The 27,165-nt window shown below is 44.0% G+C and overlaps 1 protein-coding gene across 2 annotated transcripts; it reads left to right on the top strand.

Moving 5' to 3' along the window:
- Window positions 1-1,302: 1,302 nt before the first annotated feature.
- On the top strand, window positions 1,303-27,165 carry LOC138802537 (ras-related protein Rab-7a-like). 2 transcript variants are annotated; one of them, XM_069985954.1, is made up of 6 exons: window positions 1,303-1,398; window positions 19,708-19,791; window positions 20,930-21,056; window positions 22,508-22,726; window positions 24,913-25,038; window positions 26,138-27,165. In XM_069985954.1, the coding sequence occupies exons 2-6, from the start codon at window positions 19,745-19,747 to the stop codon at window positions 26,222-26,224; spliced, it is 606 nt and encodes a 201-aa protein (XP_069842055.1). In that variant the 5' UTR covers window positions 1,303-1,398; window positions 19,708-19,744; the 3' UTR covers window positions 26,225-27,165. The 2 variants fall into 2 exon arrangements, with proteins under 2 accessions (XP_069842055.1, XP_069842054.1); XM_069985953.1 differs by lacking the exon at window positions 1,303-1,398 and adding an exon at window positions 8,332-8,424 and having other exon boundaries at window positions 26,138-27,164.

The raw sequence follows: 27,165 nt of genomic DNA, 5'->3' as shown, positions 1-27,165 counted from the left end.
CCTCACATCACATCAGCAGAGGACAGTGTTTCTTCCACATGACAGCCAGGATTGTGCACACCACCAGACTCCATACTCCAACCTGACTGTTCTCTTATCCCAAAGTGGACCTGGATTCATCTCTGAAGGTGATAAGGTACAAGTCCATATCAGTCCAAGTTTCTCATCCAGGTGGGAATCTTTTTTATAGGGCAGCAGGTGACACAGTTTACTGCCTCTTGTGGCCAGACCCAGTATCTGACCAGACCTGACCTGTAATGATTACATATCTGGCTGAGAACTGCAGGGTGGGTTTTGCAGCAATCAGACATCTCTATCTGGGTGCAGCATTATTATTTGACAGAGAGTGCAGCTAAACTACACAGTATATTTGTGTCACCTATTAGACTAAAGGCCTTATTAAACAAAATGATTATCAGCCGATATCGGCCGTTACGGACGATAATCATCTTGTGTAATAGAAGGCAACGATCAGCCGACATGAACGATGTTGGCTGATCGTTGCTGTCGTTTGTCTTTCAACATGCTGAAAGACAAATGACTAATATAGCAGTGATCTGCTGCCGTTGCTCCGAGGAATAGGCGAGTAGGAGAGGCAGTAGCAGACCGCTGCTATCTGCTATGGGCTGCCTGGACGGTTTACATTCACTTACTGTAGATTTACCAGCCACATCTGCTGGAAGTTTGTTCCAAGCATCTACTACCCTGAATTAAAGTAATATTTTCTGACTTCTCCTGGTAACCTCAGTTGTGCCCCATTGTTCTTGTGTTTAGCTGCATATTAAAGGGGGTTATCCAGTGTTACAGCTACTTTCTTGCAAAACAGTGCCACCCCTGTTCTCAGGCTGTGTGTGGTATTACAAATATTCCAAGTCACTTCAATAGAACTGAGCTGCAAACCCCACACCCAAACTGAGGGCAGGAGTGATTCTGTCTTTGGAAGAAAGAAGGTTGTCTGGAAAACATGAGATACAGCCAATGACTATATCCATGATTTCCACATAGCCTTAGGGCTTTATCCAAGTTCAGCAGCCACCGCTAATGCCGAAAGTTCGGGTTCGGATCGACTCCAGCATGCTCCAGGTTCGCTCATCTCTAATCCCCTCCTCTAGAAAATATAACACTTTCCACCATTTACCCCTTTCCCTTCTTTTCTCCACACTATTGATCTTCTCCTTGAGACTATCCATCTTTTTTGTAGCCCATCTTTGAACCTGTTCGATTTTATCAGTATATTTTTAGAGTGACCTCTCCAGAACTGGTCCCGCTATTCCAGATGTGGTTTCACTAGAGCTCTAAAATAGTTTCCATAGTTGGAAACTTCCTACAAAGTTACAACCCCAGAACTTAGTGCCACAGGGGGGAAAGAGCAACAAGATACCAGCAAGAGCCAGGGAGGTGAGTGTACTGTATTATTTCCAATCACTCCCCATTAGTTCTGTATTATTTTCAATCACTCCGAACCCAAACTTTCGGCATTTGATTAGCGGTGGCTGCTGAACTTGGATAAAGCCCTAAGGCTATGTGGAAATCATGGATATAGTCATTGGCTGTATCCATGTTTTCCAGACAACCTTAGAGCTTTATCCAAGTTCAGCAGCCCCAGCTAATCAAATACCGAACGATCGGGTTTGGATGGACTCGAGCATGCTCGAGGTTCGCTCATCTCTACTCCCCATGCATATAGCTAAAAAGTCTTCTACCTAGACAACCCCTTTAAAGGGGTATTCCACTCAAACATAACTTTTCATATGTTGCTGCCCATGGTAAGACTATTCATTCATTAATTTTTCTTTTTTTTTAACAAATTTTTATTAAGGTTTTAGAAAAATATTTGAACAGAAATAAATTCACAATATAGGTTGGACATTCAATAACTAGCTATATACATACAGTACATAAAGGTTAGAAGTAAAGCTGCAAACATTGAAATTACCACCGCCATTGGGTGAAAGTGATCAATTTTAAAAAAAACTACTTATGAACAGAAAACATAATATAGACAGACAAAAAAACAAACAGGTAGGGAAGGAGGAGACTATACTTGTTATTATATATTCAGTCTCCTTCCCCTAGTTCTGAGCTGTTGCTTCCTGCTGAAGTCACAAAAAAACTATGTGTGACCTTTTTTTTTCACCTCCCCCTCCCTTCCAAGACAGCAGATGTAAACAAGTCCCTGGCCGGCTTTATCTGCAACTTTGTAGCAATGCTGTAATGCCAGGAGGATTAAGTACAATTAGTTCATCACCAACTTGACCTCAGAGTAAACCTTCCAGCATTACAAAGAAGCTACAAAGTTACAGATGAAGCCTGCCAGGGACTTTACATGAGCAGTATCTGAAGGGGGGGAGGAAAGATCATACACAGTTTTTTGTGTCTTAAACAGAAAGCAGGAGCTCAGAACTAGGTGAAGGAGACTGAATAGATAATAACAAATATTAAAAGAATTGTTACTCTCACCATGGGCAGCAACATATGAAAAGTTATGTTGCAGTGGAATACCCCTTTATGTCTGTGTTGTCCTGTTGTGTGTTTGTTGTTGCACACAATCTGAGCCTTCCTTCAAGACAACTACTACTCCCTGTAGGACTACAACCCCCTCCAGCCACTGACCTCTACAGTGAGTAGCCTTTTGTTTTCGCTTCTCACATTTGATATGAGCTTGTATAAGTTTGTTGCGTGACTGCTAATGGGTATAACTATTGTGCCCTATCCAAGTCATTGTTAGGACCAAGAAAGGTGACTGGTTCTGCAGTCTAACAATCCACCAGGAATGTTAATCCTTAATACACACTGGTATCATGGGCAAATAGGTAATCCTTACCTACCCTCTCATGTGTCTCCAAATATTCCAGCATTTACCTGTCCATCCTGAGCTGTGTATTGTCTTCCTTCATTATAATGCTGGGATCACACTAGTGAAATATGGACACCTTGTTAAAGTGACTCTGTACCCACAATCAGACCCCCCCCAAACCACTTGTACCCTCGGATAGCTGCTTTTAATCCAAGATCTGTGCTTGGGTCCGTTCGGCAGGTGATGCAGTCATTGTCCTAAAAACACTACTTTGAAACTTTCAGCCCTGTGTCAAATTGCCGTGGCCTAGATTGTGTGTGCCCTGGTCTTGTACCGCCCCTCTGTCCCTCCTCCCCATCACTAGGAACGCCCCATGCAGGATTTCTCCTATTCGTCACCTGTCTGAACACTGCACAGGTGCCTTAAGGTGACTGTACCACCAGGCCCAGGCTGAAGCACTGGAGGCGGCCGACCCACCCTTAATGTGAGGAAACTCCAGCCCCTCTATGATGTGACTCCATTAGCATCAATGGAACCCTGTCATGGAGGGGCTGGGGTTTCTTCCCACTAAGGGTGGGTCGGCCGCCTCCAGTGCTTCAGCCTGGGCCTGGTGGTACAGTCACTTTAACGATCCAGCTCATGTGCAGAGTTCAAACCACCACATCACTTAGGCTAGGTTCCCACTGCGTTTTCAGGATGCATTTTTTTTAACGGTCAAAAAAGTAGTGTCAACAGTACTTTATTGTGCGTAAAAAAAGAAAAAACATCCATTTTGATCCGTTTTCCTTTATAATGAAAGTCAATGGAAAAACGGATCAAAAACGGATGCACACAAATGCATCCGTTTTTTGCAAAAAAACGGATCAGTTAAACGGATGCTGAAAACGCAGTGTGAACCTAACCTTACATAAATGTCGCACACCTTTTTTGCAGCACCAGGCACTGTCTTTTGCACAGGTGACCTGCTATGTACTGTAAATGTCATTGCCTGCCATATTGGTAAATCTAAAGGGAAACATTACTGGGCAGGTTATTTTACAGGGAGGGGGCGTCTGAGCTGTAAGCATCATCTATTGTCTTCACTATCTACTGGTGCCACCTGTCGCTGTAATGCTGTACAGATCACTTTCCAACAGCCTCCTCCTTACCATCACAGCCAGAACAGGAAGTCTCAGCTTAATTGTGAGCCTAGTGGCCAAAATAAAAACTGCAAGATTTCAGGATTATTTTATAATATTGATAGTAAAATGGAAAAAAAAAATCTACAGAAATTCTTAAGTGTTTAATATAAAAACTTGATTGATACCATAGCTCATATTGTGATGACGCTGTCCCTTTAAGTCACAGCCATAAATAAATATATAAGGCTTCTTCTCACAGTAGTGATTCTGCACACATTGAATATCTAATGTGTTTAAGAAAATGTTTGCACTTTAAGACTCCTCTGTGCTATCTATGTGTTTCTATGGAGTTACTACACTCTCTTGTAGGAAGTCAGGTTAGCCGTGCGCCAGATTTTACCTGGAACATTTCAACTCCTGATTCTAAATATTTTGGATTTCTGTGGAGCCGGGGTCTGACTCCTGGAGGCTGTGCACCCACCGGAGCTATTGCCGCACAGTGCCGTCTACATTTACCATTTCTTTCACCTCCTGATTCTGTTATGGAACAAAAATGTGGTCTGTCGACTATGACGGACACTGAGACAGGAGGTCTTGTTTGTCTTAAAGCACCATGTATCCTCACGACGTGCCCTTTAAGGATTTTTCAGGGCCAGTTTGATTGCACAGCGTCCAAGGCAAACATGGAAGGCGTTTCTCGTAAACTTAGCTCTGCATATGAAAATCACAATGCAACCACACTGACATAGTAAACACTGGCTAGGCTCCCTCTTGTGGTGACTGAGAGTAACTAGGGTGCCAGGCTTTAGATCTGTGACTATGTAGGGGATTAGGAGTTTTGTATCATAAAAACAAGTTCTATCTGCTATAAAGATATAGTAATGCGATTATCCAGGATTAGTAAAAACATTGCTACTTTCTAAATAAAAAAATAAAAAAACAGCACCACCCCTTTCCTCAGGTTGTGTGTGATATTAAGCTACAAAACCCACACCCAGACTGAGGACAAGGGTGGTGCTGTTTCTGGAAGAAAGCAGCCATCTTTTTCTAATCCCGGATAACCCCTTTTAGAAATATATCTGCACATATTGTTGGAACAAAAGGTGTTAAAAGGTATAAATTCACTTTAGGAACTAGCCAGTGACTGTCCGTGTGTAAAAGGAGAAGTCCCACAATTAAAAAATCACAGGAAGGCACAGGGATGCGGGAACATAATAAATAAAGTATACTTACCCATCCCAGTGCCCCCATAACGCCCGTCAGAGACAGTCACTGGAAGTTCTTTTCCTCTGGCTTCCTGGTACGTCACAGACCTGCTGATGGATTGCCCCCTCAGCCAGAAAGTAACTGCAGCTGTTTCCCGCCCCAGTCACTGATTGGCTGAGCAGGCAGTCCATCAGCCGGGTATCTGATGTTGCAGGAGTCGCAGGAAGCCGGTGGCTGCCAAGAGGCACAGAGATGGGTAAGTATACTTTCTTTAATATTTTCCCGTACTCCCCTACCTGCCTGTGATTTTTTATTTTCATGAGACTTCTACTTTAACCCTTTATCAGTACAGTATGTTAAAAATACAAAATTGCAATACACTATGCAATGGTCTCCTGCAGACAACTGCCTGAGCACCAGTATAGTATACAGTATAGAGTATACAGCATAGTACCTGACCAGGATCACACGTCAGTATCTCAGTGCTGTATGATCGTATCCTAATGCAGCTAAGAAACTGTTAAAGGGATTTTACACAGGATATGTAATAAGTGACCTAGGGACCTAGTGACCTAGCTGCTTGGACCTCCAGTGATCATGAAATTGAAGTCCCCTGTCCCCCCACTTAAAGGTAATTTATCAGCTCCCGGGCCCTACCTAAGGTGCTGACAGTGTGCTGTAGCTGGCAACCCCCAGTGAGCATGGTGCCTTTTTGGTAATTTTTCGTGCAGCGGATTATGTACAATCTTTGTCTCCTACTGTACTAAAGAGTCACAGAGCAGATGTTCGTGTCACACTCTAGCATGCATCCTCCTCCCTCTTCATGAATAATCAATGCTGCCCAGCCTCCTGCTCGCTCAGCTGTCAGATTGCAGATCAGTCCTCTGTAGGCAGGTTATGTCTGAAAGAACAATGTCTGGAGAGGATCACCGGCACTACTTCCACCAATACCAGAACGGACCTTGGATTCACTCTGGACTAGCATATAGATCGCTTCGGGGTGCACCTCATGTGATAGATACAATTCATGGGTAGCAAGTAGTAAAGAAAGCTGCGGGCACTCACCGATTTGATGCGATGCTTCTTTATTTCATAACAGATAAAATGGATACATGTATCTTACGGGACGGCAGATGCCACAATCCTACAGACAACGTACTCATAACTCATGAGTACGTTGTCTGTGTAGGATCGTCACGTCTGCCGTCCAGTGAGATACATGTATCCATTTTATCTGTTATGAAATAAAGAAGCATCGCTTCAAACCAGTGGGTGCCTGCAGCTTTCTTTACTACTTGCTACCTATGTCTGAAAGAAACACTCAGGTATAATTGAATCTCTTCTCCCTAATGTGTTGGAGCTGTGGTCTAGGGGTAACTCACCTGTCTAGACACCTGCCAGTAGTTCATTCTCTGGTTTGAATCCCCTGATGGAAATTAAATAGATGTCTTTTTTTTCTTCTCATTATTGTATAATTTTTAAGGCTGTGTTCACACACAGTATTTTTGCTCAGTATTTTGCAACCAAAACCAGAAGTGAGTGGATTGCTGCCATTTAATAGCAAATAATTACTGCTATTTTAAAACAACGTCCGATATTTGCCATGAAATGACGGCCATCTGCTCAATTTCAACAGTGTGAGAACATGGCCTTTCTGTGTTGTCAATAATGAGAAGGAAAAAAAGACATCTATTTAATTTCCATCAGGGGATTCAAACCAGAGAATGAACTGCTGGCAGGTCTCTAGACAGGTGAGTTACCCCTAGACCACAGCTCCTACACATTAGGGAGAAGAAATTCAATTATATATGAGTGTTTCTTTCAGACATAACCTGCCTACAGAGGACTGATCTGCAATCTGACAGCTGAGCAAGCAGGAGGCCGGACAGCATTGATTATTCATGAAGAGGGAGGAGGATGCATGCCAGAGTGTGGCACGTACAACTGCTATGTGACTCTCTAGTACAGTGGGAGACATAAGATTGTGCATAATCCGCTGCACGGAAAATTACCAAAAAGGCACCATGCTCACTGGGGGGCTGCCAGCTACAGCACACTGTCAGCACCTCAGGTAGGGCCCAGGAGCTGACAGATTCCCTTGAAGACTAGACCAGGATCATGGCAATGGATGCGCCAGATTTATTAGTGACTGGATGATAGATTTGGCGCTGCATGAGCTAGACATGTTTTTCTCTTCCTTATGCCACCTCTTGGAACAATGCCAATATTCAACACCTGGCTTGTTCCTGGACTCTGCCCTGCCTCACTCTCCCACCCCCTGTTCCTTGGTCAAGCTCCTGTTCTGTTTCTGTTCATTGTGTCTCCTGTTTCCATCTGAGGTCTGTCCCTAGTTACCATTACTGGTTCCATCCGACGCCTTTTCCAGATCACTGCTTCCCTTTATTCTGGTCCCAGTCCTGATCCTTGTATCTCCCAGTTCTGACCCTGACCTGCTCCTATATTCTGCTCCTAGATTCACTTAGTTCTGACCCTAAGGTTGCGTGCACACTACGGAATGGCGATGGAAAACATTTTCATTCTTTGGACAGAGGGCGGACTCTGCCCGTGCATATAGTGGAGTCTATGACACGAGTGGAGACGCTGTTGAAAGCGCAACAGGTTTTCCATCGCCATTCCTTAGTGTGCACGCACGCTAACCTGTCTCTGGACCCTGTTATCTCCTTCTCTGACTGCATCTTTCAAGCAGGGCAATAAATCATTGTTCAGCTGTTAACAGGTGACGTGCGGCCAATAACAATGTATTTAAATGGCCGCATGAATGATACAGGGATCATTCGTGTGGCCCGTCGCTCATTTAGTTGTGCCATCTAAAGACACAGCACACAAGAGCTGATCTCGCTTAGCACGTCTGTGTCCGCAAACGGCCAAAGATTGCTACGTCTGAAAGGATCCTTATTCCATGTTCAGTATTTTTCATTGTTGTGTTTGATGGCTAAATGGGGTCCTCCTGCAGCCAAGCCCATTCCTCAGAACCAGGAGATCCATACCCCCCATCTAGTCTGCACAAAGCTAGTCCCCACCTTATCCACCTTCTAGAGAAAGGTAACACTGGGCTAGCAGGTTTCTCTATCCCGGTAGTGTCTGGTAGCTCGCCTTTGGCAGCAAATGTGTTAATCTTTTTGTTTGATGCACTTTTGCTTAAAGACACCTCCCCACATCCAGTTCTTGTACTCCTCCTCTCACATGCTCAAGAACCAGGAACTCTGTGAGTGTCAGCTCTGAAGCCTTTCTTCTACAATCACTTTCCAGGTTCATAAAGTCTTGGGATCCAGATACAAGGTATGTGCTGAGATGTATGAAGCTGCTGCGGAGAGCTCGGATTTTATACTGCTAGAGTCTTTTCATTTGCACTTTATGGAGACTTTTTGTTTATTTGATTGTATTTAATGGATACAAAGTAACTTCAGGTCAAAGAGGATGTAAGGATCCACACAGGAGGATGTACTCTGTTACAGGATAAAGAGAGCTGTAGGGCTATGTTCCCACTTAGTTTTCTACCATTTCTTTAGGTTGTTTTTTTTTTTTTTTTGCAAGATTCAATATACCCACACACATTTTTTAGTTTTTTTTTTTTTTTTTTTTGGCGTTATTTAACACTTTGCGAGCCCAAAAACAACTCTAAATACTGTGTGGTAACATAGCCTAATGCTGTAACAGGTCCCTTGAGAAAAGATGGTCACAGGAGCAACCTGCTGATTGGATGAGCATAATTGTCCCCATTATACTGGTGTAGATGGAGCATTGTGCAGTGCTCATTGGTGTCAGTGGTTTTCTATTGTGTTCATTTGCGTTGGTGATTCTTCTTGCATCAGTTCAAGGCTATTTTCCAACTCATTTTTTTTGTTGTTATTTTGAGCCATTTTTTTTTTTACATATGGTTATGATTCCACATAGTTTTTCAGCAGTCTTTTCCTTTTGGTGACTTTTTTCATCTGTTTGGGAATATAGACTAGCGGCCCCCATACACTTTATACCTAAATTGACCAAACCTGCCAAAAAGTGTGTGATGACAGATGATGTAGGTGGACTGAATTTTGACTGATCAGCTCCTTTTGAGAGATAAGCCGCTATCAAGAACATGTAAGGACTCTTTGCCAGAGCACAAATTCCATCTGCGGTGTCAATGAGGCTTTATAATAACAATTTGTGGTTTATTTATATTTATAAACTGAAATGATCTGATCTTTGTCTACATAACTGTGTATATAACAAAGACCTGCTTGTATCCGTCACTGAGCCAGGCAGAAAATGCGCAGCCTGCTGACCTGGTGACACAGATTGCATGTTCCCAGACTTACTAGTGTTGTGCCATACCTCTGGCTACAGAGGCAAGAAGCCTCTCTACAACTGAGTTCACACATTGCAGCCTTTTTTTTTAACCTTTTTGCTGTAGCCATAAAATGGCTATAAATGTGAAAAATATATATACTCTGAAATTTTAGATGTTTTATGCTTAAAAATTGCCAAAAAATTTTTGCACTCAAAGTGAGCCTCCAAAAACTGTGTGATCTAGCCTCAGTTCATGTGACACATTATACCCTAAGTATTTTTTTAAATAGTGCCTTGATTCCAGAGCAGTTGTGGATGGCCTTGTATGTCATAGTTAAGTTTAAACTGAATTTATTGGGCAATGCGGAGCCTGTGAAGGGATGGAGAGAGGTGAAACAAGAGGATAGGATGGATTGTAGAAAAGCAACCGTGTTAAGAACGTATTTCATGGCACAATTTCCGGGGGGAAGCACTCTCTTTACACGCACAGACAGCGAGCGAGGAGGGTGGGGGGGTCACCCAAACAATCCTTAGATCATTCGGGCTGTCCATTGGGGTCAGCGGTGGCCTGCTGTCGCCGCTCCTATTACGTTGAGAGACGAGCAGCAGACCATTGCTGATATAATCATGATCTTTCAGCATGTTGAAAGACCCCGATTGGCTGACATGCATGTTGGCTGATCGTTGCCTTTTTAACATGGGCTATTCCACTAAATGATTATTGTCCTATGTGGTAAGCATGGCTGATAATTTAGTGAAATAGGGGCTTTAGATGGAAAACCAGAGAGGAAGCGGGAGATGATGATGTCCATGTCAGTAATGGTACAATATTTTATTCCAAATCTAGTTGCAGACACTACACCATAGTTCTAAATGCCACAAAGGTTCTGATTAAACGTTTCCAGTGCAAAAGCACCCTTGATCAGGTTGATGATGATGATGCCGTGTACCAGCACTTTTGTTGAGGAAGGAAAGGATTCAGAAAATGTTTTTGAGGCGGAGGTGGCAGGGAATGAATGTGTGGTTTGAATGACTGAGAAGAATCAAAGGTTATCTCGGGACCGCAGACTTGTGGGATGGGACAGATTGCAGCCATTGACCGAAATGGAAAGATTAGATGGGGATGAATTCTGTTTTGTTGAGTTTTAGGAAGGGGGGAAAAAAGAACGAAGATACAGTTGATAGACACTCTGGCAACCTGGATAGCACAGAGGTGACATCCGGACCAGAGAGGTAGCTCTGAGTGTCTTCAGTGTAGAAATGATACTTGAAGCCATGGGATTCTATGATCGGCCCCAGGCCAATTGTATAGATGGAGAAGAGTCCCTAAAGGCCCTATCACACAGAGGGATTATCGGACGTATTTGGCCGAATATCAGCCGTTATGGCCAATAATCGCTGGGTGTAATAGCTCCTGTTAAAAGGCAACGATCAGCTGACATACACAATGTTGGCTGATCCTTGTCTTTCAACATGTTGAAAAATTTTAGAACGATAACGACGGTCTGCTGTAATAGGAGCAGCAGCAGCAGACCGCCACTATCTCCTATAGGCTCCCTGGACGATCTAAAGATTCTCCGGGGAGCCCCTCCCACAAAGCCTCCTCCCCCGCTTGCTGTCAGCACGTGTAATAGCACTTGGCAGTTACCATCATCCCGTGTAAGGGTGCGTTCACACCTACAGGATCTGCAGCAGATCTGCAGCAGATTTGATGCTGTGTTCAGTTATTTAAATGAAATCTTCTGCAGAAAATCTGCTGCAAATCCTGTAGGTGTGAACGCACCATAAAAGGGCTCTAAGTTGCCAACAGTGAGGGAGTAATGTGTGAGTGGAAGACACTAAAAGTACGTATGGAGAGGTACAAAGAGATCCAGGTGAGGTTTGAGCCTGTAAAGCCATAAGAGGAGAAAACAATCTGATTTCTGGCTTGGATTTGTAGCTGTATGTTGTGGATCCGGCCAGGTATTTGTGCACCTAACATAATTCTGCAAAGCAACAAGCTATGGATTTTGATACCAAATCTGCATTGGAATCCATACAGGATTTTTACAGTGTGAACAAGCTCTAAACTAAAGTGTTACTGTCAGTCATATAAACGTTTGATATGTTGCCCAGACATGTCAAAAGTTTAGTTTGCACTGGGTCCTAGTCCTGAGACCAACTGTGATCAGGAGTTAAGAGTTGGCTGAAGCACGGGGCAGTGTGCTCCACTCCCCAGCCGGTTCCCAGGACCAAGGCCCAGAGAGATCTAAACTGGGCAATATGCCAAATGTTTATATAAATAACAGTAACACTTTAAAATAACATACACACTGTGCACACAACTCGGCCACGCACATGACGCCTACAGCCTTGGTCAGATCTGGCATTTATCTATGGATGGAAGTTTGCCCACATTGCAGTTCACCCTGTATTGGTACCTGTGAAATCAATGTGCCTTGTATCGTAAAAACCTGCAGTTGAGAAAAAGCATAACTAGAGATGAGCGACCTTGAGCACACTCGGGTTCATCAACAAGGAGGCCTAGACAACATGGATTCAGCCTACAGGCAGACAGGCAGTCTCAGGGCTACATCCAAATGCTGCATGCTCTGGTTCGGAAAAACCCAAGCATGCTCAAGATTTGCTCATCTCTAAGCACATGTGACAACATTCCGTCAGCCAATAGTACAATTGATGCAACAGGTAAATAGCAAACAATATAAAGTTCTATAGTGTTATACTTACGCACACAAACGTATCGGGCATGAGACAGTGCTTTAGCCATAGATGCGACGCTTTAAGAATTGCATGGCTCCCCCCCCCCCCTTCTGTGTGTTAAATAATGTGGTGTTCCTCCATGGGTGTTATTAGTTTATACACCCCTCGCAAAAGCATGTACTACAAGTTAACGTGGGAATGAAGTGATAGTTAAGTTTTACTACTAGATGTCGCTATTATTTGTATACGCACGTGTATACTGCACAGCTGTAGTGAACAAGGGGTTATTGTTTGTCTTTGATCTTCACACCAATAAGAGCTCTCTTCTCTTCTTCACCTATCTCTACTCTCCTTTTTAAACTTTCTTACCCACCACTCACAGGGGACATTACACCTCCTCTAGGAAGTTGTCACATGGGGAGAGGAACTGCACGCTCATACTTAGTGAGTCTTCTTACCCAAGTCTTGGTGGAGAAAGGACGCAAGACAAGACGGTCTCTGCTGTAGTCCAGCTGGGCCCTGGCTTTGCCAGGTCTCTCCTCCAGTCAGTTTGTGTCCAGTGTAGTCTAGTCAGGAGTGTGGTAGTGGACGGACGCACATGGGAGATGGAGGAACTTTTCTTTTAGACGCTATCTTTGGTCCAACTATGCAGTGCTAAACTTCTTGCTACTACTTTACGGCCAACCCATGCGGTGAACACTTTTAGAAGTGAAGGATGGTATCCTGAAACAAGAGGAACTGATCCGGATAGAGAAAACGCCTACGTACTCTATCTCACAGCGCAGGTGTAACCAGGTAAACCTAGCCACTTTGCTCAACTCCTAATCCATGGGCCGATCAATAATGTAAACGAGCTCTGAATTGCTAGATCGGCGCTCGTTTACTGGGCCTATTTCACGGCCCGATGATCGTTTAGCGAGGGCTACAGTGACATAATTACTGATGTCCTTGCAGGGCTTCTCCTCCGCTCCGTCTTCATGTAATGTATGCTGCTTGAATCGTCGGTCGCCCGCCGCGCATTGCTATTCCACGCAGCGATGCGCGGTGGGTGACCGATGATTTTAGGTTTGGGCCTAAATAAACGATCAGCCGATAACACGATCATCGGCTGATCGTTTTCTCTATTCCACCGAGCGATAATCGGGCCAATTCGGCTGATTATCACTCCGTGGAATAGGCCCCTAAGGGTGCGTTCACATGTACAGGATCTGCAGCAGATTTGATGGCCCAGGTATGCCTTGCATTGAATCTGCAACTTCAAATCTGCTGCAGATCCTGTACGTGTGAACGCACCCTAAAGAAGATTTTATTCATGATAACATGATTATTGTTCAGGCAGCTACACAGTAACTATTCCATCCTAGGATAATCTCCCCATTCTGTGGGTGGCGGCACCGTGATAAGTACCCAAGGGACCCCCTCACAGCCCGGCAGGTTACTGATCACAGGGGAAAGGGTCAGGGCCGTTTCTAGTGGCCGACAGCTAGGGGGCGCTGGCCACCCGGCCGCCCGCCCGCCCCATCAGCTGCCCAGATCGCCGCCACCCCGCCCGGCGTGCGCCCCCCGGTCCGGTCCCTCCAGGCAGCCGGATCTAGTACAGTGAGCTTCCGGCACAGGCAGACTGTCACACACCTGCCCGGAAGCTCACTGCTGTAGCCCCGCAGCGCCCGGACTTCTCTCTTCTGTTTGGCAGTGGACATGTGACGTGATCACATGACCGCCGCTGAGGAGAGAAGTCCGGGCGCTGCGGGGCTACAGCAGTGAGCTTCCGGGCAGGTGTGTGACAGTCTGCCTGTGCCGGAAGCTCACTGTACTTACAAGATCAGCTGCCAGACAGAGGGAGACGCTGCCGCAGGATCCAGGAGAGGTGAGTGTATTTTTTTTCTTCTCATAACTGCTAGAATGTGGGGGCTACAATGGGGCCAATAGTATGGAAGGCTACATGGGGGGAGGGCTATACTATGGGGGGCTATTTGGATGGGGGGGCTACTCGGGGGGAGAACTATACTATGGGGGGCTACTCAGGGGGAGGGCTATACTATGGGGGCTACTTGGATATACTTTGGGGGGCTAGGCTATACTTTGGGGGGTCTACCCGAGGGGAGGGCATTACTATGGTGGGCTACACAGTGGGTCTATACCATGGGGGGCTACACGGGGAGAAGGCTATCCTGTATGGGGCTATTACTATCTGTACTGCACAGGGGGATTAGTACTATAAGGGGGAACACTGGGGGGATTATTACTATAAGGGGGAGCACAGGGGGATTATTACTATGGGGGGGGCACTGGGGGATTATTACTATTGGGGGGCAAAGAGGGGATTATTTCTATGAAGGGGCACAGGGGGGATTATAACTATAGAGGGAAGCACAGGGGGGATTATTACTATGGGGATAGAGCACAGGGGGATTATTACTATGGGGGGAGCACAGGGGGATTATTACTATGGGAAGAACAGGTGGGATTATTACTATGGGGATAGAGCACAGGGGGATTATTACTATGGGGGGAGCACAGGGGGATTATTACTATGGGGAGAACAGGTGGGATTATTACTATGGGGATAGAGCACAGGGGGATTATTACTATGGGGATAGAGCACAGGGGGATTATTACTATGGGGGAGCACAGGGGGGATTATTACTATGGGGCAGAGCACAGGGAGGGATTATTACTATGGGGGGAAGCACAGGGGGATTATTACTATATGGGGGCACAGCAGGGGATCCTACATACAGGGGGCAACCCACATACCTACTGACTTCACTGCACAGGAAACAAAAATGTGGAAGTTGTTGTAAAAGTGCAGAGCCTAAGATGTTTGTCTGGCAGGTTCAGAAGAGATGAATTGTAGCTGCAAGAAATCATCATGGAGGTCTGGGCCATAAGGAAAGGAAAAGAGAAGTGACGCCTCAGATCCAAGAAGACGTCACCTGTAAGTAACGGAATTACTTTTACTTTTAGCAAGATTCGCCCTGTAGTCCAAATTACCTAGAAACGGCCCTGGAAAGGGTATAGCCGGTCACCTTAAACTAAAAGCAGGTGTGCCTTCATACCTGTGTGCCCCACTGGTACTGGCGTCACAACAATCTACCATCTGGCTGAGCTATATCCCAACACTACAGTAGTGGCGTCACACAATATGGCCACTCACTTCCTCCTCTCTGTTGTGCTGTATAATACGGCCTTTAGGCTTCCTTCATATCACTATTGGTGCCTCCAAGGCATGGATATCTGATAAATTCTCCAAATCATCTGCCAATGTATCATGTGGTGTATATTAGCCAAGATGGGGATATTCCTTTAAAGCGAAAGAGAAGCTCTGATAAGTTCAAGTGGCCTTCTGAAATTGCATTGTGGAATCTAGAAGAAAGCACCTTCTCTATCTCTCTGGTTTTCACCAACAAAACTAGTTACTATAGGCTGTGCAAATGTTTTTATTTCACCATTAATACCATATGCTGGGTTGGGTACCAGGTGCCGAGCATGGCACACATAACATATCAAACATGGAAAGTCCCCATTTAATGCAAACTGTATTTTACAGCTAAAATTCTAGTTGTAAATTTCCATAGTACTATGACCATTATATGCCTTGTAAACTGAAGTTGTATGACGCAAAAAGCTCATGTGACGGAAACCAGGAGTTTACATAGATATAATTGGCACAGGCAAGGAGTGACGGTTGCATTTCTTCATGCATTCTTGTAAATTAAAGGAGAAGTTTGGGCTCCGACTTTCTTTTTTCAAAAGAAACCTACCCCCCGACTCCAGCGCTGAGGTCTGCTGTCCTCTGCTCCGGTTCCTGGTCTCCCAGCCGCTTCCCAGGAAGCCGCAGGGAGACCGGGAACCGGAGGACAGCGGACCCCAAAAAATTTAAAATTTGAGTTCTCTTTTAAAGTGCATGTACCATCAGGCCGACCCACCCCCAGTGGGAGGAAACCCCCACTCCTCTATGACGCTTCTCCATTAAAATCAATGGAGCTGCATCATAGAGGTTGGTCAGCCTGCCTCCAGTGCTTCAGCCTAGGCCTGATTGTACAGTCACTATAAGAAGACTAATACTATCATCAGTGGGGTGGTCCGACCTCTGTTCTGGAACCAGTAGGGTCCCATAGGGACTGAAGTGGTACTTGGTTAAAGGGGATATCTGGTTAGGTAAAATATATGCAGAATCATCACCCCCACCCCTGGAAACTAACAATTCATTACATACATGTCACATGTCATGTCCCTCAGTTTTGAGCTGCTGCTTTCTGCTAAAGACACAAAAAACAGTTGTTCAGTACATCTCTGCTCTCAACCCCCTCTCTGCTAAGACAGCTGCAACATTGTAGATTCTTTGTAATGCTAAGAGGTTTAATCTGAGGTCTAATGGATGAATAACTCACTGTGATTATGTGTCCCTTCATTACAAAGTTTCTACAATGTTATATGTAAACAAGTTTCTATCTGCAAGAGAGGGGGAGGAGAGGGTTAAGAGCAGAGACGACAGAGCTCTGATACAGTTTTCTGTGTTAGCAGAAATCAACAGCTCAAAACTGAGGGAAGGAGACAGACATGGTAATGCCATGTATGGAATGAATTGTTAGTCTCAAAGAGGGGCATGATTCCACATATATTTTACTTAACCAGATGACCCTTTTAATGCATTCATGGGTATTTGTTAGCTAGTTGGTGACTGTTTGGGCCACTTCCTATATGTATATAAGCTTGTCTCTATAGCGCATCTTGCTAAATAAATCTATATGTGCTGCAAGTAGTCTAAAAGTAGTTACTACTAGCTGACTACATTCAGGACATTAAAATAAACAAGCCCCCTGCAGTACCCCCACGGGATACATTGGCATTCCTTTTTGACAGGATGCTGAAGTACACCTGCAATAGACTTCAATAAAGGTTTTTTCAGATTTTTTTTTTTCTTCATTCTAATTTTAATTTTACAATCTATAATCCTGAAATCTTTTTTTCATTCTCACCACTAGGCCTAAATCTAGGGCCTTCCTGCCTTGTCTTGTGATGCTAAAGGCTGTATTACAAGGCACAATTTTTTCTTCCTGGGAGAAGCCGTCAGCTCAGCGCTTGCTTTACCTTCATTCCCTGCTCACTGCCTGTGCTATTACACACACAGACAGTAAGCAGGGAGGAGCAAGAGGGGCCATCTGAACGATCCTTAGATTGTTTGGGCTGTCTATTGAAGTCAAATCATGATCAGCCGACATACACAATGTCGGCTGATCATGATTGTTGCTATTCAACATGTGCTATTACACTAAACGATTATTGGCCTGAACGGTCGGTAATTGGCCGATAATCGTTTAGTCTAATAGGGCCTTAATGAAGAGGCTGCTGTAAAGTGATCCATATAGAATTGTGAAAGGTGCAGAAGGAAGAGACAATAGATGTGGAATGACCTTTTTAGAGCATACTCAGTAATGCTCCTCAGCTCCTGTCTATGGTTGCCTGTGTCCATGGGGCCTCCTGTAAAGCATGTCTCTAAATGCTGCTGAAGATTAGAGATGAGTGAAGCTCGAGCATACTCGCGTTGGATGCAGCCCTAAGGCTGTTTGGGAAAACATGGATACAGCCATTGGCTGTATCCGTGTTTATCAGGACTCCCTAGGGCTGCATCCAACTTCTTTTAGCCACCAGTAATCAAATGCAGAGCGTTCAGGTTTAGATGGACCGAAGTGTGCTCAAGGTTAGCTCATCTCTTATATTAACCAATAAAGATGTGTATGGATATATCCAATGGATAGACCATCACTTACTATGGTGGAAAAAATCTGTTTATCGTTCACAGTCCATGCTCCCTCTGGATCCTAGTAGATGCAATTACCCTAAAGAAATGAACTTTATTTACCTCCTGTGATCCATTACGGTTTATGTAAAGAAAAGCAGAGGGGGAAAAACACTGCAAATAAAACCAGATAAATAGACTCCATAAGTGAAATGCAGTCATCTGAAATGGAGGAACGGTAATTTACTGACTATCATTTGTACCTAACCCATCATTTGACTCGGATTACAAAGCTTTATTGTTATATCAACGTGATATTTATTTTTGGAACTTTGAAAAAGTTCATGCAGCCAGAGCTAGAATGTATCTATCATGTGCCATGGCTCTAACATAGGCTTCAAATGCTAAGGATGAAAGAGGGTGGTGAAACACGTGTCCAACGGCAATGGAGCCTGGTTAGATTTCTTTTACCCACATCAATGGTTTGTTTCACTAAATTTTTTTGTTTGTTTTATGTTCCCAGGCAGTATACTAAGAGACACTCAGAATAGTCGCCGCTAAAATAATTAATATCTTGGCTCCTGTTCAATTCAGTGTGAACTGAGCCGCAGTAACCCACCACAGCCACTACTCAATGTCTGGAGCAGTTTCCATCTTTTTGCTGTATTTGCGAAAACCAAAGCTCTAGCAACCAGCCCATCGGCAAGTGAACTGAGCATGTGTGTCCACCAAAGGTGGATGCAACCAAGGGCAGCAGGTTATTAAAACAAAGCAGGAATATGGGGGTGAGGGGGGATAAGTACATCACCCTGAAACAGAATTTTCAGAAATGCATGTGTATTTCAAACAAAATGGGGTTGGAGACAGCAAAATGAAAATGTGACCTTTAATCACACAACACGCGACGTTTTGCCATTGCTGATCTTCTCAAGCATGAAATATGTTTAATGACACACAATGCATTAGTTTAATTCTATTTATCTTTATGGGGAAAAAAAGTATTGTTCTTTTGGATGTAACTTAAAGGAGTTGTATGGGAGACCCTCTGTATTCTCTTCTATAAGCGGAGAGGGACTACAAATCGTATCTCTCTAGACGCCTAGAGTTTATCTATACATGTAACAGACAGCTCACTGATTTCTATGACCACTATGTAATGCTTCACATGGCCTGTGGTGGCGCTACATAGCAATTCATTACTTGCTAGGTTCCCAAAGCTAAATACTAGAGATGTAATGCTCGAGTCGACTGTTGGTTAAAAAAAACGCAATGGGGCAATTAACGAAAAAGGCAATGGGGGAGATTTATAAAAGGTGTAAACTGCCCACAGCAATCGATCACAGCTCCTCTTATATTTTACCAGAGCTGAAAGATGAGCTGTGATTGGTTGCTGTGGGCAGTTTACACCAAGTGTACATTTACACCCTTTCATAAATCTCCCCCAATATGCTTATGGTCCTTAAGCCCGCACTGCGGAGCATCAGGGAGCTCCCGGACCCTGCCGGCTGTCATCTTCTCCCTTGTCCTGGGTACATCACGACCCAGGATCCACATCAGACTGGTGGGATTTAGTCTGCTCAGCCAATCAGTGACTGCATCTGTGTCCCGCCCCAGTCACTGACTGGCTGAGCAGGGCAACCGCCAGCCGGGTCCTGATTGAAGCCAGCGGCGAAACCCAGAAGACAGCCGGCGGGGTCCATGAGGGAATGCCGCTCTGCGCGTACTCTGAGAGAGGTGACTATAACTTCTTTATTATTTCCCCCCCACCTGCTCGCAATATTATTTTACTTCCCAGCCAGACTTCTCCTTTAATAATCCCTCCTGAATACACACTTGTTTTATACTTCTAGGTGTCACCACATAATCTGTCCCCCGGCTTGTTCTAGGATGTTTTCAAGGCAACACATAAAGCTGCTGTTAATCGGGAATGCAGGGTAAGTGAGCGTTCTCTATACTATGAACATAGCCTTAATTATTAGATTACACATCCCGCATGTGGCATGTAGTAATCTCTAATGCAGTGAGACCTAAAAACTGGTGAAAAATTCCCAAAATCCCACTGATCGTAGTGTCATTGCTTAGCCATATGTTTTAACTAGAGATGAACGCAACTCAAGCATGCTCCCGTCCAGTCGTTCAGCATTTGACTACCGGTGGCTGAAGAAGTTGGATGCAGCACTAGGGAGTCCTGGAAAACATGGATACAGCCTAAGGCCTATGCCTATATCCATGTTTTCCTGGACTCCCTAAGGCTTTATTCAAATGCCGCACGACTGGACTCGAGCATGCTTTAGTTGCGCTCATCTCTAGTCATAAAATTGAATAATGAGAATACTCTCATAAAGATATGTTCACAAAGGGTGGAAACACTGTACAGTTTCTGCAGCTGATTTGTGACTTGCAGTCACATGACTGTTTTTAGTTAAGATTAGTCTGTAAGAAAGAATGCAAGCTGCAAGAAGGTCGCAGAGATTTGCAACTTACATTGAGGTCGAGACTGGCGAAGTCTTGTGCAACTGGTAACCAAAGACCCATTAAGGGTGGATTTGGGACAACAGGTATGTCACAACATGACCACCTTGCATGCAACATTATGTTCTTTTTGTCTTGCAACTAAAGTCTCAATGTAGCCAGGCAATGTCGGGGGCAGATTCCCTGTGGGCCACACAGATTGGCAGATGGGTGACCGCCACTAGGGCAGGGTTTACAGCATGATTCTGCTGTTTGATGCAAGGATGTTGGCACACTTACTGAATCTGGTGCTGAGGTATCTGTGCATGAACTGGCACTTACCCCATTAACTCCTATGGCTTGCATTAAGTTAGCTAGGGACAACCTTTGGGTCATTTCCTGCACTTTTTACTCGGACGCAAAAGCGTGGTTTGTAGCACTTTCACGTCCGACTGAAAACTGGTGAACAAGCAGAATAAGTTGGCACAGATAAGTCGACACCTGTTTCTGACTGGGTTTTAGCATATCTGTGCATCAGACAGAATTGGGGTGTGAATGCGTCCTAAAACAAACTCTAAAAAGTAGAGAATAATGTACATTATCTGGATTCTCTGGCTTCAGCGTGGGGAAATCGGCTTTGATGAACCAGTATGTCAATAATCGCTTCACCAACTACTACAGAGCGACGATAGGAGCGGACTTCTTCACTAAAGAACTGCGAGTCGATGAAAAGATGGTCACAGTGCAGGTAATCCAATCTACTATATACACAATACAAATGGTAAACTGAATTCCATTCTGCTTTAACTAGTAAGCTGAAAACCTTCAAGGGGTTTCCACTTTGCAATCATGTTATTGTTAAGGAATCCTTCTACACAGGAAGATTATCTGACTATCTGCCAAAGATTTGAAGACAAAGCCAGAAACAGACTATACAGAGATCAGGTCATAAAGGAAAGGCTGAGATTTCTCCTCTTTTCAAATCCATTCCTGGTTTTGGCTTCAAATCTTTGGCAGATAATCTTTCTGTGTAAATGGACCTATTAGACAAAGCGATTTTTAACTATTAATGCTATAAACGATAGCAAACAAGATTGTTAATCGTTAACCTGATATCGTTCACCATATTTCTTGTTGGTCGTTTGATTGTTGCCGACATTTACACAAAACCATTATTGTTTAAATTAGAATGATATAGCCATAATCTAGCCATAATCTTCCCGTGTAATATGGCCCTTACAAATAGGGAGAGTCCTTGTATTTACGCGCCCTCGTGATAATCCGCTTAACTGGACTTCTCTCTTCTCTTTTAAGAATGCAAATGGATGGAAAAAAAAAATCAAACAAACAGATTTCCTGTGTTAATTTTTATTTGGCCGACATTCCAACCTTTTTCCTGGAGATTATCAAGCAGCCTTTCATCCCCTCCTTACATCAGAGAAAGAACAATTCCTTTCGTATAGGGGTTGTCTAGAATAAGTAAAACACAATAGCTTTTTTCCAAAATTAGCGCCACTCTTGTCCTCAGTTTGTGTGTGGTATTGCAGCTCACCTCCACCAAAATGAATGGAGCAGAGTTGCAATACAACATAAAGACAGGCGTGCCGCTGTTTTCTGAAGAAAGCAGCTATGACTTTTTTTTTAAATATTTAACCACTTTATTCCCCTTTGCTTGAGAGCAGAGTAAAAGCAAGGTCAGGTGGCTAATGGTTCTTTTACATATATCGATTATTGCTCAAAAATTTGTGATATTGATTGAAACTTAGCAGTTATGTGCTGATGTAAATACAGCTAACAATCAGTGGTCTTTGAACATGTCCTAAAATCGTGGCTGGTCGTTTGCTGATATTTTATAGATCAATTTGTCTAAATAGTCATGCGCAGATTCACCCTAGTGTGTGGGTTGGCCTTAAAGACATGAACCATCTGTTGAACGATATTAAAGCGACTGAAATAAACGACAATCGTTTCAAACCACAAGGAATCGCTAAACTATTTATCTGCTTGTGTAAAAGGACCATTAAGAATCTGACTACACAAGTATTTGTTTGTAGTCTGTAACCATGGAGACACATTTGACTGTACACACAAAACACCAGACTATTTGTAAGGTTAATAAATAGCTCCCTATTTCTGGTTGGTTGTGCATAATGGATATTCTATTTAATTGTATAAAAGCTTAGTTTATGATATTTGCAGATCTGGGACACAGCCGGCACGGAACGTTTCCAGTCCTTGGGTGCTGCACTGTACAGAGGTACAGACTGCTGCCTGCTGGTTTTTGATGTTACATCCCCAAACTCTCTCAGCGCCCTTGACACTTGGCATAAGGAATTCCTGGTACAAGCTGATCCTCCATCTCCAGAAAAATTTCCATTTGTGGTCATCGCAAACAAGGCGGACTTAGAGGAACGACAGGTCAGTATAAGGGGGCATTCACACATGCGGTATTACAACCTGGCTCTGCACACGTCAATGAAACCAAGTGGTAGTGCTGTTATTCTAGACCTGGATGGAGAAGGTATGCAATTGTATTCCTTTGACCTTTTTTTTCCATGGAGAATTACAAGTGTCTCTCTACACATGTTGTGCGGCTGCTGCACCTGTATCATGAGACGTGCTCCACTGGCAACTTTCCATACTAGTCATCGCTGTTTGCATTAAAGTTACATAAAGGTTACGTGGCAGATACACACTGGGTACATGAACAAATATTGGGAGCCATGCGTGTACTTATGTCTGAGATGGTTAAAGCAGGGCTGTATTTACCACTAGGCATCTGTGGTCCGGTGCCTAAGGGAGCACCTTGCAGGGGGGCAGCACCAGAGAGCAGGGGGAAGTAAACAGCTCTCCCACCTCCTGTTCAGACTTGCCAGTAAATCTGGAGTCTTTTTGAAGGGGATGGGGGGGTTGAGGGGTGGTGTGTGTATGGCGGTCTTATACAGTCACAGTATGGTGGTATTGGTCAGGTCTGGTGAGGCGGGGTTACCCAGACACAGTATGGCGCTATTGCTCAGGTCTGGTGTGGCGGTGGTAAGTGTGACGTCTGCAGCTATTTACCTACTTATCTACCAATCCTGTGGTGAGAATTCCCTCAGACAATATGCAGACTGCTTTAATCATTGATTCAATGTGGAAATTTGCTTGTTTTAAGCAGTTAAAAAACATCTATCCAATGTTTCTACCTGGATTATTGGCCATACGCCTATTGCTTACTCCATGAGGGTCTAGTTTCGGCTGCATGTGGTGTCATACAGTAAATGTGGGAACACGGCCTAAGACTGATCAGATATCAATATGATGTTCCGAAACTAGAAAATCCTCATGCTAATAGGTGAGTAAAAATGGGGTGTCTTTAGGTTTAGTGCCTAGGGCAGCAACAGCTGTTAATATGGCCCTGGCAAACCCTATTGATGGCCTATCTTTAAAATTGATCATTAATTAATGAGCGCCACTTATGCTGGGTATACTCGGAACGATTATCGTTCGAATTTGCACGATAACGATCGAATTCGAACGATAATCGTACGTGTATACACAGCGAACAATCGAATGACGACCGCGAAATCATTCATTTTGATCTTTTATCTTGTTTCTAAATCGTTGTTCGCAAAAAATTCACCGATCGTTCCGTGTAAACAGTCGCCACGGGAAAGTCCGGCAGCCCGGCCCTCGCCGCCCCGGCCACGAGCATACACTACCCGGTCTTCGAAATCCCCGGCTCCCCTCTTCAGTGCATTGATTGGCTGAAGAGGTGAGCCAGGAATTTCAAACGGCTCCTCTTCAGCAATGATTAGCTGAAGAGGAGCCGTTTGGCTTAAGAGGGGAGCCGGGAATTTCGTACGACTTCTCTTCAGCCAATCAGTGCTGAAGAGAAGCACTGATTGGCTGAAGAGGAGCCGTTTGGCTGAAGAGGTGAGCCGGGAATTTCAAACGGCTCCTCTTCAGCCAATCAGTGCACTGAAGAGGGGAGCCGGGGATTTCGAAGACCAGGTAGTGTATGCTCGTGGCGGGGGCGATCGGAGCAGCGGCAGCGCGGGGGGTGATCGGAGCAGCGGGGGTGGCGATCGGAGCGGCAGCGGGGGTGGCGATTGGGGCGCCGCAGGGGGCTGCGGTTGACCGTGGGGCCGGGCTGCTGGAGCGCGATTGCAAAACAAATTTCAAACGACTCCTCTTCAGCCAATCAGTGCGGGGGCGGGGGGCCGCGCTGCCGGACTTTCGCGCGACGACTGTTTGCACGGAACGATCGGCGAATTTTTTTTACGAACAATGATTTAAGAACAAGATAAATGATCAAAATGAACGATTTCTCGCTCGTCGTGCGATCGTTCGCTGCGTTTACACGTACGATTATCTTTCGAATTCAACCCTTATCGTGCAAATTCGAACGATAATCGTTCTGTGTAAACCCAGCATTATCAGGTTCCATAAGAGTTATCATAGAGTGCGCCCTGTTGCTTATAATGAAAGCTATGCTGTGGAAAGACTGGCACATGGTCCAAGCAATAATAAACGTCACCCAGTTTCTGACTCCAATCTACATGCCTGCCGTTTGCCAAAGGCAGCATTAAAAAAAATAAGCAAAACGTTCTTTAATTTTATAGGTGTCTCCACGTCAAGCACAGGAATGGTGTAAGGCCTCTAACGCCGAGTACTACGAGACTAGTGCCAAAGAAGCCGTGAATGTGGAGGAGGCGTTCCTAGGAGCAATCAAACTTGCCTTGAAACACGTACGTACTAAAACCATCAGAGACACGTATACATCGGTAGCCTGTCAAAACAGGATGCTGACATATAAGTGCACGGACAGGCACAGTGCCATTGACTTCAATGCCCCTAATATACCGTAGATGGTAATTACATTCAGGTTATCTCCTGAATTTACAAGTGTTTTGTCTCAGACTCAAAAAAAAATGTGGATCGCAGAACTTTTTGAGACCAAGCACATGTATCCATCAGGGAAGAGACCTGTCAACTACCTTTAGCTCATTTCAAGGGAATGTGTCATGAGAAAACAACCAATTGATCAAATCAATTCTTTATGCTTAAAAATTAAGAATGTTTTTACATTTAGTATTTTACTATGTATATTGTAAAAAAAACCCCGAAATTTTGCAGTTTTAATTTTTGCCACTAGGCCTAAAACTAAGCTGAGACTTTCTTTTCTGTCTGTGATAAGGAGGAGGCTGCTAGAAAGTGACCTGTACAGCATTACAATGAACAATGACACTAGGAGATAAAAACAATAAATGAAGCTCACAGCTTGGCCTCCCCCTCCCTGTGTAATGACCATGGGGAATGCTTTAAAGCATATCCCAACCTACTGTATCCATGTTTTCCAGGGATTCCTCTAGCTGCATCCAATTTCTCCAGACAGTGGAAATCAAATGCCGATCGTTCCGATTCATGCAAACCCTAACTTTCGGCACGTTCGCTCATCTCTGCCACACACAAACTGAGGACAAAAGTGGTGCGGTTTCTGGAGGAAAAAAGCAGCTTTGCTATTTTTTTTTTCCCTCATAATTTTGCATAATCCCTTTTAAAAACAGCTCACAATGTCTGCCCCATAATAATATATTAAAAATAAAATTCTAATTAAAAACAAAACAAAAAAGGAACAGGTTTTAGTATCTGGCACTAAACAGGTAAAGAGCATGTTTCCCACTACTTTTTTAAGTGCGTCGCGGTCCGTGCACATATGTGGCATCCCATTTTTATATTTGATTTAAAAGGGCCATAATAGTAGTGTAAACCTATCCTAAGCCAGCTCAGACTATTATGGGATTGTTTTCTTTATTTTTATATTTATTTTTACACATTCCTTCACAGAATAACCTACCAGGACAGATGGCAGACGGTGAATCTGTGAGTCTATTGGACAAAAAGGACAATAAACACAAAAAGTGTGAATGTTAATTCCCTATCTCCTCCACTGGAGTCCAGGACTGGATTTAGTCTCCTGTCATGCATTGTTGACACTTTTAGACCGGCTCACAGAGCGATATCTGGATATCATACGGCTGGATAACAACAAAAGAAAGCCTTTCATCTACGACGAGGGGTCAAGCAATGAGTTTGGGAATACACTCGCATTCCTGCGATCTATTGGACGAACTAACTTATTTCTTCATGCTCCAATCCACACTACATTATTTAATATTCTACACATTGTTTATTAAACTTTCCCTAGTGTTGAAGTTCACCACAGAAAAAGGCACAAGAGTACACAAGAAGTGTTAATGAAAATTTTAAAAGCTCTTCACGAGGCAGAAAAAGTTTGTCACAGCTAAAATGGAGAAGATTTGCAAATCCATTACTCTTCCTTTGCACTAGTTTAAAAAAAATAATTATAATGGAGTGGGGGATAATATCTAAATATACAATGCATACTTACCTACCCTGATTTCCCACAGCCTCTGTTCCATGACTCCTCCCTTCCTGCAAGAAATACCTGCTCAGCCAATCACTGGCTGCAGTGCTCCTCCACCACTAGTGATTGGCTGAGCAGGCATTTCTTGTAGGATGGAAGTGGGGAGTCGCTGGATGATCAGGATAGGAGAGTATACATTGTTTCATTTGAAAGCAACCCCCACTCCAATATAATTTCGTATGGTTTAATAGTTTAAGAATTTTGTTAGAACATACACTTGAAAGAAATTGGATTAAAAGAAACAGAATACATGATCTAAAAAGAGTGCTATAATAATTCTTGTCAAAAATAGTACTACTCATCTTAACAGCATTATGGGCCCCTGGATAGAGCTATAAATTGACATCCCCCAAACCTTGCAAACTCTCCCACCTTTCCAGCCACCCTACTCCTTCCCCTGGAGCACCATGCACACACAGTGATTAAG

The sequence above is a fragment of the Dendropsophus ebraccatus genome, chromosome 10, assembly GCF_027789765.1.
Source record: "Dendropsophus ebraccatus isolate aDenEbr1 chromosome 10, aDenEbr1.pat, whole genome shotgun sequence".
NCBI lineage: Eukaryota > Metazoa > Chordata > Amphibia > Anura > Hylidae > Dendropsophus > Dendropsophus ebraccatus.
Note: the sequence above shows the minus strand (reverse complement) of the source record. Positions and strands in the feature narration are given on the sequence as shown.